Source organism: Geospiza fortis, unplaced genomic scaffold (genome assembly GCF_000277835.1).
Source record: "Geospiza fortis unplaced genomic scaffold, GeoFor_1.0 scaffold196, whole genome shotgun sequence".
NCBI lineage: Eukaryota > Metazoa > Chordata > Aves > Passeriformes > Thraupidae > Geospiza > Geospiza fortis.
The window spans coordinates 157,478-179,285 of NW_005054487.1; the positions used below are offsets into that span (position 1 = coordinate 157,478).

The 21,808-nt window shown below is 39.1% G+C and overlaps 1 protein-coding gene across 1 annotated transcript in view; it reads right to left on the bottom strand.

Moving 5' to 3' along the window:
* Positions 1–21,808, bottom strand: part of PPFIBP2 (PPFIA binding protein 2) — a gene marked incomplete at its 3' end in the record, with an annotated part of 90,891 nt that overhangs the window by 46,752 nt on the left and 22,331 nt on the right. The window contains exon 3 of the mRNA XM_031063211.1: positions 13,981–14,195. Coding sequence (XP_030919071.1) covers positions 13,981–14,195 — 215 coding nt within the window. The remainder of the gene's footprint in view (positions 1–13,980; positions 14,196–21,808) is intronic.

The following is a 21,808-nucleotide window of genomic DNA, read 5'->3' on the forward strand; positions in this document are numbered from 1 at the left end:
TTATGTTACAAGAATTCTGCTTAAAACCAGACCCTCCATTATAAGCATCTGAAAATAGCAGTTGTATCTGTTGTTTTGCCTGCCTGGATCTCGTGATTTTGGTTTTTGTTTGCTGCCCTAACCCAGTCCAAGCCACAGATACCACACAAATCCAGCCTAGGCAACCCCTGCAACATCAAAACCCATCTGGGTCTCTGAAGTGATTTCTGCTAATGATGAAGTTTGATCCAGCTCTGGCATACTTCACCAAGGCTTTATGGAAGTCTGCTGCAGTTATTCTCTGTTAAATGCCACATGTTACTCTGAAAGCAACTCACAATTTTATTATCAACCAAAAAGCAACAGTTTATGAGTGCAGGAACTGAAATCTTTATGTGCTGTAACAGTCAGTGCCAGACCCTGTGAGACATTGGGATTCTTGGACAGGAGGACTGATCAAGCAGCTTAGATTGTTTCAATTTTTTTGGTTTCTAAATCACTTGTCAAAGGAATTTGGGAGCAGACTGCTTAAAGTCCTCCTGGGAACAATGCAAGATCACTCTCAGTCCTCCTCCCTTCCCCACCACATGCTCACCCCTTTAAAGAGCTGGCAAGGAAAAGCAGCAGTATTGATATTCTCCTTTATGTACCTGACATACAGGGAATTACATGCAGCAACAGCAGGATTATTGTTAATTCCTGTAAAACCTCGTGCTCCATTTGAACACCGTGTCCTTTCTGAGCACAGCCCTCAAGCTGATGGCAGCAGACCTCATTAACCTTTTTGTTAGCAAACATGTCTGCACAGAAATGAAATTTCTGGAAGCAGGAGTGGCAGACACGACGTGTCCATAACCTCATTTAAATAGCAAATTAATATGTGAGCTCAAAATACATGTATTTAAAGAAGTACTTGGCTTTAACTGCACAGAGCACAGGTTAAACTAAGAGTATAATGTTACCAGCAGCCACTTCCTGTATCCACTCACTTCCCATTTAATGCCCTCCACAGACACGCTCCAGAAGTGTGAAAGTTTCCAGAATCTGATGCAAATATTTGGTAAATTAACTTCAGGATTCACAAACTCTTATTAAAGACTGACACATCATTGATATTTTACACTTATTCAAGGAACTACCCAAAATTAATGCTCCTAATCACATTTCACATTAGAATTGACAGATATTTTGTGTTTATACAGCTAGTAAAAACCCAAGAGAGCATTTGTATTCACGTGTGCATACATAGGCAAGAATTTGCAGGAAAAGTACACACAGGTTCAAACAGATTTTTAAAGAATAAGGAGAGACATGACACAAATCCATATTCTAATTAAAAAGCCAGCCTATTCTGAGGGATCCAGTCATATTCCATTCATGGATTTTTCTAACACTGGAAAATAAATACTCAGATCATAAAAGAACCTAAAAGCTGACAAAAACAAAGTGATTTTTTCAACGTGATGAAAGAACTGCACAAACCTACTTTTAAAAAAAGGAAGACAAAGACAATTTCATGCAGTTAATCTGTGTCTGGGCAGTTCATTAACAAAATTGACAAAATTAACAGCCTCGCCTTTAAAAAACCCCAATCTTTTTAGCAGAGTAACAGGCACAGAAGAAAACCACCACCATTTTTACCCGAGACAAAGGCATCCCGAGAGGTCTCACACAGTTACCCCGATGAAGAATCACTTAAGTGGAGATCTGGTGCAGAAAACTTTTCCCTTTAAAGCACAACATGGTAAACAAGAGCCTCTCCTCTCTTTTGCTATATGTTGTTACCATGCAGGATTTGTTTTGTTGCACTGCAATCCCCGGAAGGCACGAGCACTTGCCAGAATCTATTGCCATTTGCTCAAAGTTTGATGCTAGAGTTTCATCTTTAAAGACAAAGACAGCTGATTTTCTCCCCCCTCCCTAAGCCTCCTCCTCCTACACCAAGGCACGTCTTTAATTCACCCCTCATGAAGAAACGCACACCGTTTAAAGTCTCAGGCACTGAATGAGTTTCTTTTCGTCAAGCAGAGAATTCTCGCTGAGATTTTGCTAAATGTGCATTTGGAAAGAGCAAACAAAGCCCAGCAAATCACTTACCCTCTTTAGCCACGTGAAGTGCTTGTAAATATCAATCTCACCATCCATGCTTTGGGCCCATCTCAGCAGTCACATTCCCAGGGTTAAAAGAAACTTTTGGAAGCAAGCGGTCTGCTTTGTTCTACGGGATGTAGCTGTGATTTCTTCCCCTTTTAACCCTCAACTTCTGAAATTTTCAGTGCCTGGTCATATTTTAAGCAGAATCCCCTGCCCCTGTCCCACAAGGCTTATCCCAAAGGCTTCTCCCAGATGTATATATAACACACGACTGTATAAACTTCAGGCTCCCCCCCCAAACATCTGGTTTTTTTAAACAGCAGATCGGTTTGCAGCAAGAACAATGCAAGCCTAAAAACTTTAAAAAGATAACTTACTAAATGATCTTTAAAAAAGAATCTTTCAAGAACAGCATCATTCTGCAGGAACTGTTCCCCTTTAATGCTGAATAACAAGCTAAAAATTATTAAGCTGTCACTGAGAAACTATTCTCAAGTAGTGCTTTCCCTGGCTTTCTGTTTCAAGAGTGGCTGGAACTCATTACCAAAGACCCCCTATTTCCTGTCTCTGTTCTGCTCCCTGTTTATCGTAACACTACTCAGCCTTCTCAATTTATTTCAGGCTCAGACTAAACCTAAAAATAAGTTCTGCTCTTTGAATTACTTGCCTGTCCTCTCAAAAGACATTATAAAAGGGGAGGAATTCAAGGACGAGCCTGTGAATAAGATAATGATCCCATAAATACTGCTATTGCCAAAGAGGCGATTTTCCGTCCTAACAGAAGATGATGATACCCTTCCAAGATATTTGTTTGCTCCTGCTGAAGCTGAAATCTCACAGCATGGCAACTTTTCAAACTTGCAACACCAAGATGAATACGTGTGCAACGCAACGCTCTGGCAAGAGGGAAGTTTAAAGTGTTGCCTGTTATTGTGGTGTCCTCTAGTGCCTCCACACAGCAGTTATCCATAACTTCTAATTTTTCCCAATAAGCTCCAGTTTCCAGTGCTGTTTCTCCCCCTAGTTCAAAGTGGCTTTGGCCTTAAACCAGGCAGCTGATTGTTACACACACAAGGACAGCTGCTTGGGCAACGCCTCTTCAGACCCAAAGGCAGCTGCCCCCACGGAACCTTTGTGATCATCTCAGAACGTTTGCTTATCTCCTCACTGCCTTCAGATCCTACAGCCAGACTGACCCCTGGGCTCAGGGAGGCATCGACCAGCAGCTGGAAAGAACCAGTGTTAAAGCTGCCTGTGGTACTAATGTTATACACAAAGCACTCAAAGTCTGAAGCTGCAGAAAGCCTTTCCTACAGGGACCAGTCTCACTCAGGCACCCACCCACATTCCAGACTGGGGAAGCCACAGATATGTGACAAAATTTCTTCAAGGGGATGTGGGTTTTTAATATTTCAACCATTCTTGGTCCTTTAGACCTGATGGAGCTCTTTTGAGAACCTCCTACAGCACAAGGTAAGAGGGAAGAATATAAACCTGGACTTTCAGTTCCCTTCATATATTTATTATCTGTTCTTACCTAAAGTCACATGACAAGAAAAACATGACAATTTTTTGTGTCTCTGCTACAAGGTTTCTAAAGGTGCTGGGATATCTAAAATCGCCAGTAAATGTGAGGACAAAAGACCTGCCTGTTTCCAAAAGCAATGCTACAACACAGATCTGACTTGGGTTGCCCTGAGCATAGAATATACTTATTTTATGCTGTCTGAAAGTGGATGAGAGCAGTTATTCTTGAACAGCTAATACTATCTGGAAAAAATCTCAATGCATCATCAACAGTGCATTAAAAAAAAAAATTACTTAATAGAGTACATTTCCCTGTGCATGACAGCTGACATGTCATGGCTGACAAGCTGAAGCCTGAATAGGTGTTGTCTTGACATTAAACAAGAATGCCCAACAGTATAAAGCATTTTTTTCCCCAAAAGCCTTGTTATCTAATTATGGAGATTAGAAAATACATCCAACTTTATCTCACAGCTTTCATATTCCATAATACCACCACTATGGTACCTTGAAGTTCCACATTTCATCCATTTCAAAGCATCGGCTCCAAGACTCCCATTTCAGTCTTATTCAGGGAAGAAGGAAATGCCTCTCTTAAAACACTCCACCTCACTTTATCAGCTAATGATTGTGGTTTTAATTTTTAAAACTACAGAAAAACTGTGTTACTGAACTACCTAGTGGCCCAGTGTGGCATCTGCATTGAGGGTAGTATCCATTTCTCCTTTGAAAAGTATTAAAAATGACAACATACCTTACTTCTACCTTGTCACTTGTGCTGGAGGTCATGAGAAGGAGCCTTGGTTTCTGTTAGTCATTCTTCCTGATTAAAAGGTGAGTGTCTGAATTTTCTGCATCTTATCAGCCAGAATGTTGACAGCATACATTCCAGACAGTCACATGCTCTCTGGGAGCCTGTCACCTGCATTCTGAACTTTACATCCTGCTTGAGCTTTGGCCTGAAACTCTCAGAAACCAGCTGAATGCAAATCTGTTGCCCCAGATTTGCTCAGAATGCTTTTCCATTTCACTGGGAAAGCAGGTTAGCTTCCCTGGGCAATGGGAAAATAAGGAAAGCACGTTGCACTCTCAGCATTGCTTCATCAGGTTACCACTGTATGTTTTTCTTATTTTCAGGAAATTCATGTCTGTGTGAAGCTCTTCACTGAGCACCAGTTTCTGGTTCAGTGGAGAGCTAAAAAACAAAGAAGCAAAAGCTCCCCCACTTGCACTACAGAACCACCACCCTCAAGTGTTACCCCAGAGAGAGGCTGATCCAGCTTTTGCTCTCTTGCCCCCATCACATTGTCTGTTTTCTCTCCAGTGCTGTCCCCAAAAGTAAAAGAACACACACATTATGGCAACACAAATGCAATGTAGGGCAGTAAAATATTTCAAGTTATGAAAGTTTACATGCTTCATAAGCTGTATGATAACCCATCAGGGTTTATTTGCCAGTTCCATACTTCCATAGAAAATTGCTGACTGCTGCCAGACTTGATTGGACTAAAAACTCCATGTGCAGGACACCAAAGGTGCCAGCCCAAGAACTTTTAGCAATTTTACATTTTTGTGCTGTAAAGTAAAAAACAAAGCCCACTCAGCTAAGTGAGCCATTGCTTTTAGCCAGCATGTCAAACAAGGCTTGCAGCCTCTTTTAAATAGCAAACAAACATGCTGCAAGGGCTTTGAAACTGAGAACAAAAACTCTTTAAATGATCAGCTACACTTCTCATGTCCCTCCATTCCACTGTGAAGAGACAAGAAAACACCCAGAAATCCTCTTAGAACTGTGGAAGGAAAGGCACGGTCTGGTGTTTTCCCTCTTCTACCAACACTGAGCTGAAGAAGCACAGAGCTGTTTGCTTTTCCACCTCTTTTCCCCCTTTCTCCTACCCAGCTAGGGCCCTATGGACACAAAAAATTATATTTAGTAGCACTGTTTTAGCAGTTTTACATTTCATTTGTGATAAAATGTAGGTTTTGGTGCAGCACAAATGCAAATGGTCAATCTTGTTCTTCTATTGTCTCTGAATCTCCTGGGAAATTAAAGGGCAAAGGAGTAGGAGGAGTCAGAGCAGTCCTCCAGGTCTTCCTTTTAATCAATAACTTTTAGATTGTTCTGGTTTCAAATTTCAAATCCCATCAGGCTCTGAAAACACTGAAAGAACTTACACTTGCTCTCTTAGGCCAAGAAATAAGTGTCCAGGTTTGCATCCTCCCTGCCTCGTCCGGGGAGCCCAGTGAGGATGGCCACGCTACAAACATTTACCTATCCCCAAGAATTATTATATTAATTGTTAATATTGGATTCGATATTATTAAAGTAATAATATTAATACTATTAAATTAATTAATATCATTAAGCAATAAATGAATTAATAGCAATATTAACTATCAAAATATTATTTAGGTAATATTAATAATTAAATAATAATAACATTAATAATAATAACAATAATAACAATAACAATAATTTAATAGTTACGATCAACTTTTCCTTCATCTCTTCCTCTGCATAGGTTTTTTTAAAATTTTGTTTTTCCCCCCAATCCTAGTGTCTGGGCTGCTTTGGAAACAAAGGGATTATGACCAGATTTTAAATGGGAAAATGTTTTCAGCGTGCCAATTCACACGTGTTATTCTCACGGTTCAGAAAAATGTGAGGGCTTCAGAGTGAAAAAAGAGAGAGAAAATATGGGAATACTTGTGTATAGAGAAAGTCAGGCCATTTGTGTAGAAGACAATGGAGGAAGAAATCCCTTTTTCATGGCAAAAATGGCTTCAGGAATCTAGATGAAGTATTTCCAGCAAGAAAATTTGTCTTAGAGTATTAATTGTGACTGACTGATAATGTCTACGTGACAGAGAAAGGAGAAACTCTTGGAACAAAATTAAATAAATACACTGCATTCTGTAGATGAGCATGCTTGCTTTTGCTTATGCTTGCGATAATTAAAAAAAATAAATAGTATCCTGGGAAACAGACAAGAACTAACATTTTGCAGATGCACAAACAAATAATCCTTTCCCAGCATAAGACACACTCAATCCTAAGGCCTTAACTTGTTGATGAAAATCAAGAATGAGCCTTGACTCAGGGTTAGACAGGCTTGGATGGCCATTGGTTACCCCTCACTCCTGTTCCATGCTGGTGACTCCTGGAGCAGGTGGGGCCATCCCTGCAGCCATTCCCGGGTCACCCAGCACTGCCCTGTCCCCTCTGGTCACTGCTGGAGCAATGAGCAGCTCCTGGCTGGCACAGAGGATGGATTGCAGGTTCTCAGATGAAGTTTCTGCCTGTTAACTCACCCAGAGACATTTGCACATTCTTGGCAGTTTCACACATTCCTCACCATATGCTGAAACGCTTTGTCCAGCCCAAGCTCTACAAGAGCTGTGCCTTTTTTCTTCTTTTAACGTAAGAAACCTGATTTCTCTGTTTTCACACAAAATCTAAAAAATATTTCCTACTTAACAGAGCATCACCATTACTACGAGCACTTGCCCAGTTATTTGCAGAGTACACTGGTATGTAAAGAAAATAATTAAAGATATTTATTTTCATCCTACCACGTAACAATAAATCAGATTTAGTTTCCTGTCTCAAATGCTTCAAAGCACTGCTGAAACTACTAAAGCTGCAATAAATGAGGATGTGAGACACTTGAAACAGGATATTTACCAAATATTTGCATACACACCAATACAATACCAGGTGACAGTTTGCCTCTCGTCTCTATGATGCACATCAGATTTTTCAGAATGGAAAGAATAGTAAAAAAATCCCTGAAAATAGAATGAACTGCAGATACACTGATAAAAGTCCTTATTTCTGATAAGGAATAGACAAATATTATTTTCTTTTTTTTTTTTTAAGCATTGCATTAGTGAGGAAAATTAAGCCTGTTGTTTCCAACTTCTGGAAAAGAACAGGATGCCAACATGTTTAGAAAATTTGTCCAAAATAAGTGGTTTTTTCCCATTTTTGAATGGTCACAAAAGCTGAACAAATATTTAGTTTCATGTTATTCGCATACCAATCCAAAAGAGAATGAATTAACTTTGTTGTGGATACAATATTGCTACGTTTGTCATAACTAATAAAATTTAGCAAATTTCAACAGGTCAACCTATCCACGCAAATTGTGTGAAATGTGAATAGGGTTTATATAGAGAAACACTTCAAAGTTATGACCTTCTTCTGTTATACAAATAATGCCTCCAAATCAATACAGGGATTTTCAAAACGAAATTTTGTCTTCAGTTTCTCTACATAACCTCTACACCTTTTCTGTCAACCCCACTTTTTTTTTCTGTCAATTCCCTCTTACCAATCCCTCTGTTAATTACTTTATGGGAAACATTTTCCAATGTTTCATGTAGCCCCACTTGAAAAATGCATTTATACACCAATGTTTGTTAAATGAATACAGTGTGTAACATTTAAATCAGTGAAAAGTATGCAGCTGGAGATTGTACTGAGAGATCAGAAGGTGAGATGGAAAAGGGACTCCATGAATAGCATCAGACACAAAAGGAAAGATGAATTAATGGGATATTCTGCCACTTAGTGCAAAGGAAGGCACTGAAGCCAAGAGCTGAACAAGACTTGTACAAATGGAACTGAATAAAGTGTATTTTTGAAGGATAACTTGCAATTTCTGTACAAAATCCTGGCTTCATGCAGAGTATTTCACTGACAGCATCAAGGTGTGGATAGGCCATGTATCTGAGGATTGCACTGGAGGGCAAACTTCATAGATGTCAGTAGAGTACCTTGAAATCTTGGAAAACTAACATAAAATACAGGCCCTGGTGTTACAACAGGAATATCACCCGTCTTCCACGAGTACTCTCAGCCTCAGGCCATAACTCCATCCTGTTTAAGCACTTCTGCTCACTGTAGTTTGGGTGGCTCTGTTAAACATTACTGATCATTACAAGGGTGAAAGAAAATGACATTTTTAAGAAAGAGATCTTAAACAGTCCTATCCACTGCAAAACTCTTTTAAACTTCTATCAGTTCTTCACGTAGAGGAGACCTTACTTCTTCTGAGAGCTGCTGCAGTGTGCAGTCAGTCAGAGGTGAGGGGGTTGGTTCCCAGACAAAGCAACCACAATAAGTCAGATTTAGTTTCGTGGAAAACTAAACTTTGGAAAAATCAGTTCTGGTTTAGAAAAGCTCCATGCAAGCTCTGTGCACCAGCAGTTCCACTGTCTCCAAGGCATTCTCTGGTTTTCCTAAATGGCTGAACCCATGAAGGGCACCTCTCTGCTGGTTCTGGTGTCCTGTGAATTGCTCTGAAACACCTGGGGAGCCCCTGAGAGGAGCAGATTTTCCAGTTCAGGCCTTCCTTGCATCATCAGTTCACCAAGAGGGAGGACTGGGATATTCAGCTTTCAGCTCTGAGTCCTTCTCAGAAAACAGAACCCATCTCATGTTTCAAGCTGGCAAAAATAAACACGAATGCTTATGGAATGACTGCTTTTCTACACTGTCCCAAGCAGGCTCTGCTGCTCCCTTTTCAATCCAACATGTGTTGATATCCCTTGGCAGTGGGGAGATGCAGCTATAAATATCTCCATCAGGACTCCCAGCAGTTGAGTTCTGCAGTCAGATCTCCCAGCAGATAAATGACTTTAACTGCTGTTGCTCAGAATACATTCCCTTCCCACCCAGCTGTTGCTGAAAAATGCTATTGATACTTTTATAAAAGCCTGTTTTCAAGTGCCTGGAAGTGCCCCGAATTCAGTCATTTTCTGCCTCTCTTCTGGATGGGTAATCCTGTGAAATGAATCTTGGACAAACGTGAAATAGAGAGGCCAGTGATTAGGTTTCAGCAGAGCACTTTAACACATGCTTAAAATAAGACTTTGAAGTGACTTCCAAACTCCACAGGCTCCACAGAGTCAGAATTCTGAACTGGGCTTTACTGTTTTCACTCAAGTCTTTGTCAAGATACTGGGGAAAAATATTCCTTGATTTTAATCCACAGTGGAAACAATCTCTTTTGAACATTAATTATGAGATATTAGCAACCAAGGCTGTAAAGAATTTATCCGGTTTCTTGCTAAAAAGTCTTTGGTTTTACCACTAAAGAACAGATCCTCAAAAGAAACAAAGCACAGCACATACCGTAAGGCAAGCAACAATTTTATTAAAAATTGCCTCTACCGCATGTTCCTCTACTATTTCTTCTGCTCTTCTCTCCATTTCCTCAAATTGAGAATATTTAGAATATTTTCAGAGTCAGGCTTCTAAAAAAACTTTGAATAATCAGGAAAATACTAATGAGTTTTCAAGAATTGGCATTTTAAGGCTCATTCTATGAAGCCACATGATGGAGCGGTTTGCTTTAAGTACAGATGTTCCACTAGGAGGAAGATCATGTTTTGCAATCCCGAAAATGAGGCTTAAGGTCCATTGTAAGAACACAAGTTTCCTCTTTACTCACAAAAGGACTGCATAAAGGTGGATAGAATAAAACCCAGAATGAACAGTGTGGAAATTCATTTAGAGTTATGAAACTGTAACTAAATACATCCTCCCGCAGCTCACAAAGCCAAATTGCCACTGCAGCAGTTAATTTTTAATGCTGAAATTACTATCTGCTTTGTGACAGGTCACATGGTCGCTGGCAATACTGCAATATTTAACAAGAAACATGGATAGTATCCACGAATTTTTTTTTGTACTAACTCTCCCAGATAATCCCTAGGTCTTTGTGTTGTTTTTAAGGCCAAAGAATTTACAATCATAAAGCCATGTAAAACACTTCAGACATTCTCTTCAAGGTAAAAGTTTTTAATACAATTCTTAAGTACTTAGAAGTCTATAATTAATTAGGTTTTCTGCCATTTTAGGTATGCCACAAGATCTGTGCAACTATATGAAACTATAAAATCCTCATTCTATGAGACAGAATCTTTCTAAATTCAGTGATAACTTTGTCAAACCTATTTCATCTATCTCAAAGCAGGGACAGCACAGTTACTGTGTCCAGTTATTCTGTAAACTCAGGAACCTGAATTGTTCATAGATCCCAGACCACAGAGACAGGAAAAAAAAAAGGCCTTTTCAGAAAGAACACCTTTAGTTCAACAGATGCTGTGCCTTGATCTTAGAGGAAACACCAAATCACTCTTGGCTACATAACAAAAAGGAATTCAGCAGCTGCTCTCCAAAGAGTTAATAGGGAAGGTAATAGCAGGTATGAAACATGAGGCCTAAAGTTTTCCTGTTCTAGACATCTCTAAATTTTTCTACATCTTTGGTATTCACAACTAGAGCAGACTGGACAAAGAATATTAAAGTTACCATTGGTTTAAAAAAGTAAAATAAAAATTGAATTAATCTGAAACATCTCTTGGTGACATTTGATGCCTGATAAATTCCAGTTTGGTGCTATGGGCCTGAAGGCAGGTGAGACCAGCTGTAGTATCTATAAACAGCAAAGAAACTTCCTGACTTGATCAGTAATAAACCCATGGGCTTCAAAGCTGGCCAAAGGCTAAACTGCACAGCCTTTATTTATTCATTTGGAGGTACAGTTCAGCACATTAAGTGGCAATTCCCAAAGCTGCAAAGCTACTTGAGGCCAAGAGGCAATTTTCTGCAGAGGTTATTTTCCCCACGCAGGTGGAGCTGATCTCTGCGTTCTGGATGTTACCCCAATAAAAACAGCACAAAGAATATCCAGCCACTTCCTGCCCTCTGAGCTGCAATCCCAAATCCTGCTGTGCGGCAAACAGAGCAGGGACACCCACCCTGGGCCTCAGAGAGCTCCCAGGGCTGCATTAGGTTCTAAAGATTGCTAATGCAGAAGGAGCACACCAGACAACCACTGGACTTTTATCCTGTAATTTGCTCAAACCAAAGTGCTGGCAGTCAAATGCGGCTGTTTGATAACATCCAGCCGGAATGAGCCTCCAGTCTTCCTTCTGACTTCCCTTCCTGTGTTTCCCAGCAAAGCAGCACGGGGCAGTGGCAAAACACACGTTCAAATTATTTTCATTAGGCACTTTGTTTGTATTCTTGATTAGCCATGGCAGCTGAAATGATTTTTGATAAAATTTTCTACCACACACTGAAGTGAAGGAGAACAACACACTTTTCTTGAAAGAAGCATACTTATTTGCTTTTAAAAACATAGAACGGCTTTCTGTATCTTTAGTTTCTAATGGGTGCCCAATCAGGATAAGTTGGGAATATTTTTATGGTCCATTTGAGGAAAATATTAAAAACAGAGCAACTGCTGTAGCCTCTGAAGCTACTCAGTGACATGCCAGAGCAGCTCTCCAGCTGCAAAGGAAGGTGCATGGACCCCAAAAATAAACAGATGTGGAATTAGTCACTCACAAAAGAAAATCCCTCTCCGTTTACAGCTGTTATTTAACCTGTAACAGCTCAAAACAATAAAATCTCAAAGGAATTATTTCACCATGACTGTTTGCTGCATACATTTCACATAGAATGTTGGGTGCAATTCAAATACTGCTACTGATATTAAGCAATCTTTTATGTAACTTTTCAGTTGAATACAACAATTAAAATACACTCCAGTTATTAGCCTACACTTTAGGCAGAATGCTTAAGAGAGACAGTGGAGAATGTGCCAATCTGAGTGGGTTTTTTTAATGATAGTCCAGCATTTCATAGAATAATGATGACCAGACTGCCTTGGAGGCTCCCAGTGTGAATGGATTCACTGAGATGCAGAGATCTCATTCTTTAGAACTCACTACCTCAGTTATCCTGGCATATGACACATGTTAAGTGTCATGTTTCCTAGCTCTGGGCTGGAATGAAGGAAATTTCAGTGTGGGACACAACTATGAAATGCATTCTTTCATTTCATTTAATGAGCTGAATTTTATCAGTTTTCTTCCACAGAAATTATATGCATGCTTGCAAATTTTATTTGCATTTAAAAAAATTCAAGAAAGGTCTTCAAATACGTAAGATTACTATCCATTTCCAAATAACAGTCACAGCAGCTGTGCACTACCCTCCCTCAATGCAGAACAGTGCAGAATATTTTAAAACCAGTTATCTCTCCATGCTGCACTAGAGGTACTCCAAACACCACCTTCCCTGTTTTCTTGGTTCTGAATCCAGACTGCCCAATTGCTTTGTCAAATGAATACTACTCTTGATACAGGTCCAATTTTACTGTGAACAACACTGAAAATCTGGCTTTTATGCACTAAACTCATCTCTTAGCTATCATAAAGACTAGAAAAATCATTAGAATTTCTGCTCAGGCAAGCATTCGGTAAGAGCTGGCCTAAGGATATTTAAATCCAAAATCTAACACTGTATATGCAAATTAAACATTGCCTACACCTTTAGCTTTCAAAACTGGGACCAAATTCTCATTCCTTTCTCTCACGTGGGCCCAAACAGGATTTTCCAGCCACAGATCTGCACTCTGTGAAGAATGCCAAGGAGCCAGCAGCTGACAAGCTCAAACAACAAAACAAACTGGGGTTACAGACAGCACTGGCAGCCCCAGCAGACCATAAACACCAAACCAGGGGCCACAGGCAAGGTTCCATGAAAGTCACATGCACTGACACAGCCAGAAGGAAAAGCATTAATCCAGGAAACTTTCTGGAGCTGGGGAAGCCACAGGTAGGTTTTACTCATGAGGATCCTACCAGTCCCTGGCAGTGGCAGGTTTGGAGAAGGGGAATCTTGTGTTTCTCTTCCTTTACACCCAGTGAGTCTCTTCTTTTGAGGTCTGTCTCAGGATCTGCTCCTCACCTGGAAAACCTCAGCCTTTTCCAGTCTAGTCAGAGGTTCATTCCCCATCTATCCTGACAGGAATGTCTCCCCTTCAGAGGCAAAGGCTTTCCTGCATTTACCCCCCTGCCTGGTGTACAGGATGCTTTGGAGATTTGTCATACTGGTAACAAAGGCAATGCAGCAAGGAAAAGGAAATGAGGATCATCCAGTCTGGATCTGTCCCTTCACCAGACAATGCCACTCTATTCTAAACTGACAGTTTACAAGTTAGAAGTTTTGTAAATAGTTATAAATTTGTTATCTCCAGCAAAAAGTGAAATAAAACAAACAAAATTAGAAAAAAAAAACCAACCACAGAAATGGCAACCTTTTTTTGTACTTCATTTTTACTATCTCTTCTCTCTCCAAAGGACAAAGTAAGGTCTTTTATCAACTTCTTCTACTCCTATATCTGCATGGCTTTAGAAATCAGTACATAAAGCAGCGATATCCTCAGCTGTTATTGCTCACCACCCCCTGCAGTTCTCTAAGTATGCAGATTTCAGTTTTTATGGAAACTACTTAAGCATGGAAATACTCAACCTAACCCTGTTTGCAGACAAAACGGAAAAGCTCAAATAACAACTCACCAGGTTCTCCTCAAACCACTCCCTCAGACACAGTGCTGTGGCCCCTGGGATTTGGTTCCTCAGAGCTTCTTTCTCCTGAGGGTCCTCCAGCATCTCCAGGGCCATCTTCAGATCTTCCAGGAGGTGCAAAATTTGAAATGTGCCCAGGTACACTGATGGAGCAGGTGACACAATATCATAGCCACCGTTAGCATACTCTGTGGCTGACTTGGTGCCTAAAGAAAAACAAAGTGAGGAGAGACAATGATGTCATATAATTGCTTTGGAGGTGGCAAATTAATTTTATACCTACCTTTGTAGGTACTGCACAGTACAATACTTGGACTTCAGACTGACAAGTTTCACTCCAGGCTGAAAACCTTCATTTCAGGCTTAGCAATACCTGAATTAGCCTCTAGAGAAATCATGAAATCTAGAGAACCAAATGCAAGCGGTTTGTACATGCATATCAAAAAAGATTTTTGACCTAGATCACGTTTGCAATGGCCAAATTATAAATCCCAAAGCTTATCCCAAATCAGCTGTAGTTTTCCACAGCTGCCATGAGATGTCACTAACTTCTCAGCTACACCACTGAATGTCCCCACACTGCACACTGCACAGTAATGAATGACTGATGCAGCTCTCGGACAAGACACTGGGATCAAAACAGATCATGTTTTGACCAGATCTAGAAAAACATAAATGACCATGAGCAGGTGTAGAACTCTCCCACAGAGAACGACACCCAAAAAGTTAGCAATTAAAATAGCAAATGAAACTTTTCTAGCTTTATAAATTACAAAAAGCTCTTTAAATTGCATTGTCTCTCTCTCCTTCCAGTCTTCCAACACCAATATTACTTTTCTCAACAATAATAGGCACAAAAACCATAACCCAATTATGGAAGTATTATAAATAATACAAATTCTAATATCTCCAAAACTTATTTTCTTAGTACCCTGTGTCTTTCAATGAGATGCACACTAAAGTAAGCTCTCTTTTCTCAGTCCTGAATTTCAGACCTTAATTTAATTTAATATGCCTCTGTGTCTTTAAGAAGCAGTCAGGTAGAAAATTTCTATTTGCTCTGCTTTTAAAACTTTTTATTTACAATTCATTGCCTCATGTGTATAATAGATTGTACACACTCATGTTCTCTCTGGCATAAAAAAAATCACAATTTCCCTTCCTATTTGATGTAATGGGAGATTTTTTTGGGTTTTTGATCATTCACACTGTACTGGCTCCACACAGCATTTAGTATTCATTAGAAGACTACATAATTGATGCACACAAGGGGATTTTAATAATCTCCTTGCTATTATTCTTTTTAATCCTGTATTTAACATAGTTTATGTGTTAGTGACGAAGGGAAAAAAAATCTTTGAGTATGACATCCTAAATTTATTTTCCCCCTGAGCAGATGTATCTAATGTGATGTAAAAATGTATAAGGAATTCAGATTTTCTTCTTGAATGCACAGTACCTCACATTTATCAGTGTTAGTTTGCCTGCTGTGATCATTGATCTACCATGATCTGGGCATTGCAAACTGTGTTTGAACCCAGTGTTTCATTTTACCTGCAGCCTGGTACACATCCCATGAATACACCAACACTGGAGGTCCTAGGACACAGACATAGCTAAAGTAGCTTTTAATCAAACTGCTAATTGATCATTTAATGCTAATATTATTCCCTATGACAACCAGTTTTTGGACAAAGACAATATTTGGTCTCTCATTTAATGAATGCTTAATTTTACTCACAGCTTATGGGAAAATTAAAATAATGTTAACCAGGTTTTCTCCAAAAACTCTTTCAGTCACCCAAAGTAGTCTGTCATGTCTTTGCAAAAAATTGTGTGGCTTGAATTCTACCATACAATCCATGGTGGTTTTTTTTTTTTGTTGTTTTTTTTTTTGACTATTTTAAATAATGAAAAGCCCTTCCTGGGAATTTTTCAAGGCTGTGTAGCAGGATTTTTCTTTTTTTATTTTGGTAAAGCAACAGTCATTTTCACTACTGGAGCATTTCATATTACCTTAATCTCTTTTCTGACTCAGGATATTCTGTTTGATCCTGTTGACTTCTGCTGCTTATGAGTTTATTTTAATACCTCAAGTGCAAGATCTCATCTTAATTTCTGTCCAAGAGCATGTGCAAGATAAAGTTCCCTCAATATCCGGTGCTCCAAGGCTGCCACAGGAGCCAGCCTCACGCTGTAAACCAGCCTTGGCTTCCGGAATTAGTTCCTTTTCAGGGGAGGATCAACTGTCTGCTCTGCAGGACTTGTGCTCTCTAACCCCTAAATGACATTTGCTTATGTGTTTCTATGCTCTCAGCTACTCAGGCCAGCTTGGTTCTGTATCTCCTAATGCAGATTAATATTAAACTATTAAACTAAAAATAGCAGATTCCCGAATTGAGTAAGGGGCCATTTGGATCATATAACCAGTGCCATCTTTCCTTTTCATTCAGCCAGAGAGGTTTGTTCCATTCTGAGAGATGCACACACAAACTGATAACTTGACCCTGACTTCTTAAGTGGCATTGATTCCTTGGTTTTTGTGCCATTTCTCACTCTTTTGGGAAACTCCATGCCAGTATCTCCTTTTTGCTTAGCAAGCACTTTTCACCCTAGAAAATCAGACAGGATTCAAAGCTATTTCATAATCAGCTGTGATGGGTACCCCTGCAATGAACTGGCAATTCAGAATATTTATGCAATGGGAGAAATTGAAAGGAGCATTCTGCTACAGATTTTTTCCACTTAGTTTTATGAATATTTTTTATTTATAGACAAGAGAAAAAAATCAAACAAAACTCCACCCAATCTAAACAAAACCACATAAACTTACAGACCCACAACAAATACTTCAGGTGTGAGAAAAAAGCCAAGCTAAATACAATTTAAAACAGCTGTTCAGGAGTTCAGTTGATTGTACTAGGTAGAGTATACAGTCAAATAAACACCTCCATCAGATGTACCACTGTGACTTCCTCCAGGACAGTATTGGCAACACCTTTGTTCACCAGCCCTAGTGACTCACTGTGTATCACCTCTTGCCTCAATCCTTGCATCATCATAACTACAACACTCCTGGCAGCATCTGCTTTCCACAGCAAACAATCCCAGGTGATGCAGGAAAATTCAGCTGATATTATATAACGTCAGTGACATTATATTAATTATCATAATTATATATTAATATTATATATTATGTGATATTAGTGATATTATATTAATTATAATTGTATAACATCAGTGATATTCACACATTTCATCATGCCTTCATTTGATTTGCCTCTACCAAAATACCAGGGAAAACAACACGTACACACACGGACTGCCATGTTTAAGAAACCGATTTTATAAAGGATAAAATTCCTAAAGTGCTGGAGCACAGGCAGAGCCAGCCAGGAATTCTGTGATTTCCTGAGACTGGGCATGCTCCATGGGCAGCCTTGAGTTATCCCAAGCTCTTCAACTGACAGTTCAGACTGGCAGAATTCTCTGCATCCTCACATTTTGCAAAATGCTGAATTACTTTAAAACTGGTTTGCTATGGATTGCTAATGTGGTCCCTTTTATTCTCCTAGCTGCAATGGAAAATGGAGAACTCCTTTGAATGCAACAAATAATGCACTTGGCACTAGGGACAGAAATGCAGAAATACAGAGCCCAACTCAGCATTTTAATTCAGAAAACTTCCTGATTTCCTGCTAAAATTCAAATGAATCACAGGCTTGCCTCTCTTACTTGCTTTCCATGTAGTTTCATATTAAGTAGGATTGCACTGCTCACCAAAAGAACACACCCTGGAAAACAGAAGTGTGTAGGAGTAAATAATTTTATTTCTTTGCCTTGCTTTAAACCTTGACATCATTGTGCTGCAAAGTACGTGAAGTTTTAGCACCGGACAGTAAGAATTTGGATGTTCTTGCAGATTAATGAAAACACAAAGAAATGCCACACAATATTATTTGTTACCAGCATTCTCCACCATTAACAGCTCTCTATATCTGTGTAGCTTAATTATAAATAACTGAAGAGGGGAAGAATGCAGTTCAAACATCAGAATTTTATCACTACTCAGGAAAAATTATTAAAGTTTTCAACTCTTGCAAAAGGACTAATTTTTTTCTTGAGCAAGTCACAGTCTTCCTGTACCTCACTTCTTTTTCCAGGGGTAAACAGGACACAGGGGAATCTTTTGTCATGAAGTTAATATAATACCCAACACCATGGTTTCCTAGTGTACTCCTGGAACACAATTATTCATCATGAATGTTCACTTTAGAAGAGCAGGAAAAAAAAAAAAAGAAAGAAAAGGAGAAAAAGTGTTGAAACAGAGACATTGCAAGTAGCTCCCTCCTGGCCTCCCCAAAGAGCCAGTGAGTGAAGGAGTTTAAAGGCAGCTGCGCATTATATGTAAGCAGAAAGAATAAAATAAGTCATAAAACAAGCAAAACAACTTTTAAGTGACTCATTTCTCCCACCCAGACCGTGCAGGCACATTTTTCTCTCAGAGTTCCTTGCAATTAGCAGAATGGCTTCAAAGAAACATTCCTTTTGGGCAAATACATAACCTATTCAGAAAACAGCACTGCCAGTAGCTTCCAAAAGTAAGTTACTAGGCACAAGTAAAGAAAGAGGTAAAAGCCCTGCCAGGTTGAAAACCCCTCTCCTCAGCCCATGTTGTGTCCATTCATCCTTCACACAGCTTCCACCTCTCCTAGCAGTAGATGTTATGTCTGATCTCTCACTTTCCCTTGCATCTTAACTTCTGATCCCCTGCATTCATCCTTTTCTTCTCTATTTTTTCATTCTCAAATTGGCTGAGTTTGAAAAAAAAAATTCCAGGTAATGTATAACTCAACCATCAGTGGTTAAAAAGAGATTTTCCTAAGAAAGCTGGCTCCTTTAGATCACAAATCAGCAAAAAAACCAAAAGCCCCCCATCAAACACCAAAACCTACATCTATGCTGGATAAGGATGACTTTCTATAAAGCTGAAAATATTCATGAGTAACAATATTGCCGTCTGACCAACAGTGGTTAGAATAAAGTTATAAACACACCTTTCCTCTGGCCTTTCAGTCAATCATTACACTGCTAGAGAACACATTTTTACCTGAATTTTTACTCAGTGAGCATCTAGGTTGTCCAAGTTCTTCCTCTCTCCTTCAAGATTACACAGTGCCATTTTCTTTGAAGCACAGTTTTCTTTTCCTCATGAAGACAGCCTTGAAAATGTGAATTTATGAAAACTAGCAGTAAGGGCTGGACAGGACATATTTCAGCCTCCTGGTTCCTAAGCCTCCTGCAGAAGGAGTGAAGAGGGAGCTCTCACAACCCTTTCTTCCCATACTGTGATGCAGAATACATCACAAACTGTGTGTTTTGAATCACAGCTCATATTAACTTCTCCTCAAATCTCTGCTTTTAGATCTTTAACTACAGGGAAAAGTAACTATTAAGCTGGATTAGCAGGAAGCCCTAGGAAAAAATTTCCAAACCTAAAAACACTAATGACCACATTCAGATGAGAGCTTCACGCAGCTCAGATGATTTTCAGCTGAGCTCTGCCTACAATCACACACGGAATCTTTCAGACAATTTCCAGGAACTGTCTCTAATTTCTTATGCAAATCATAGGTGTAATTACTCAGACTTCTTTCCTACAAGCTTCTAGACGCTGAGCTGTGATGTGCAGCACTTTTGGGGACTGCACACACAGCTACAACAAAGAAAGTCACTCCTACCCAGAAACACAAGCTAAACAGCCTGGTGAAAAAAAAGGAGGATGGATTATGCAGCTGTCATGGAGGTTTGGGGCTAAGTCTCCATTGCACAGGAAAAACAGGATCAACACATTTATTAAAGAATAAAAAATACTTGTAAGAAATTTTTTTTTAAATTACACATAAAAAAGGAGTGTATTTAGGGCCAGTGAAACCATTAGTGTAAGTAAAACAGTGTTTTTAGCACAAAATCTGTAATTGTTTTTAATAAGCAGTAGTAAGAGCATTCAGTTCGTGGGGAAGTGAAGGAAAGTTTTTTCATTAAGATCACACAGCTTTCACTTTTGAAAAGACTCGAATCAATTTCAGTAGCTTAAAGTAAGAAGTGGACAAGATACAATTTTGAATTCAATGATACCAAACTCCTTTAAATTTAAGTCTTAGCAATCCGCTCACTTGCCTGTTAAAGAACTGACTCACTCATGTACTGAAGAATCATCACATCATACAAACTACAAAAGGACCTTTGTGTCTCAGATTTTCAGTCCCATGGGGTTTTGGCCATCATGGTTTAACTGCCTTTCTTTGCCACATGTTCTATCTGCAGCTATTTATGTTTCTGTTTCTTTCCAGTCCTTCCTCAAAACTCAGTAAAACCAGCATTGATGTGTGGAGTTTACTTGGTGTAATTGCAAATGCATTGCTGCAGTTTGGTAAGCTGGTGTAAGTGTCTAGGACACTACAGCATTTCTGCTGTTCTATACTAAAAAACCCCTATCTCTTGTCAGGAATAAAAAGTTTAAAGTAGCGTATTTAAACTGTAAGTATTTTTCCATTTTGAATTAGTTTTAACTCCCATTTTCAAGAAAACTTCTAATTTTGTGGTTTTGCTGGAAAAGCAGAAACACTCGCAAGGGAAGTTAAAGACCAAATAGATCAGTAAATCAGTTTGACTTGGACCTTCAAAGGACCCTACAGCAAACAATTTTAAACACCTCTTTTTTAGATAATAATTATGTATTTATAGGAAAGAGGCTCCCAGTGCTTTCAGCTCTGTAGGTTCTGCAGTTCTGCCCTGTTTGCAGAGGGAATCCATCAGTCCTGCAAGCAATATTGAGAGGCTGCCCTGTCCATCCTGTGCTCAGAGCCCCGTGATTTTGAGAAAGTGAGAACGGGAAGCTTGTCTGGGGACAGCTGTAGTGACCTCTTGCAAAGTGAAGCACTCAGAATTGAAGAAATTCCAAAGGTCAGGTTGCTCTGGCAACCCTGGGGAAGGGATCAGCAGCCAGCGCTGCACAGGCATAAAGCAGCATGCAAGGTGCCCTGCTTTTCACATGCTTTTAAAACAAAAATGCACCTGGACACTTATGCAAAGTCTGAACCTGAAGGCTACAGCACGTGTAAAAGTCTTAATAAATACCTGGTTATAGTAACAAATGGCTCTAATGGCTACTCAAATATGTAAGTTTGTTTTAGGTGTTGTTAACAAAATTAAAGGCAAGGCCACAGAGACCTGGCATGAAAAATGATTAATTGAGTAAAGAGAAAAACAATGAACTGCTCTATTTTTAAATGTTTAAAATATTTTTAATTGCTGTAAATAAGTTATTGTTGATATCCGAGGAATTAACTAATCAGCTTTTCTGAAGTCAAGTATCTGAAAATAAATGTCAGCACCTTATACAAATTTTAAGTAGTAAAAAAATAAAACCCCACAAATTATAAACCATAAATATTGTGTTCAGCTTTTTTGTTTCCTCCTTTAATATCCTGGATATTTAGAGGTCACACACAATTTTTATCTTTCCTTTCCCCTCAAGCCCCCCTCATTCTTGAAGCAAAGTTTTCTGGAACTGTTATGACAGGAATTTACATATTCCTCTATCAAAGACCTTGTTTCAAGCAATTTTCTATGTAATTTCCTTTTTCCTATCTCTACTGCTGTAAGATCTATGCATAAACACACTGTAGTTAATGGTTAAAAAAGCCACAATATTATAACTTCACAAATGCTCGCCTTACTTAATGCATAGCAGTAACAAGATACATAAGTGCTCTAGGTATATTAGTTCTTTTGTTCAGAAAAAAATAGCCTAAAT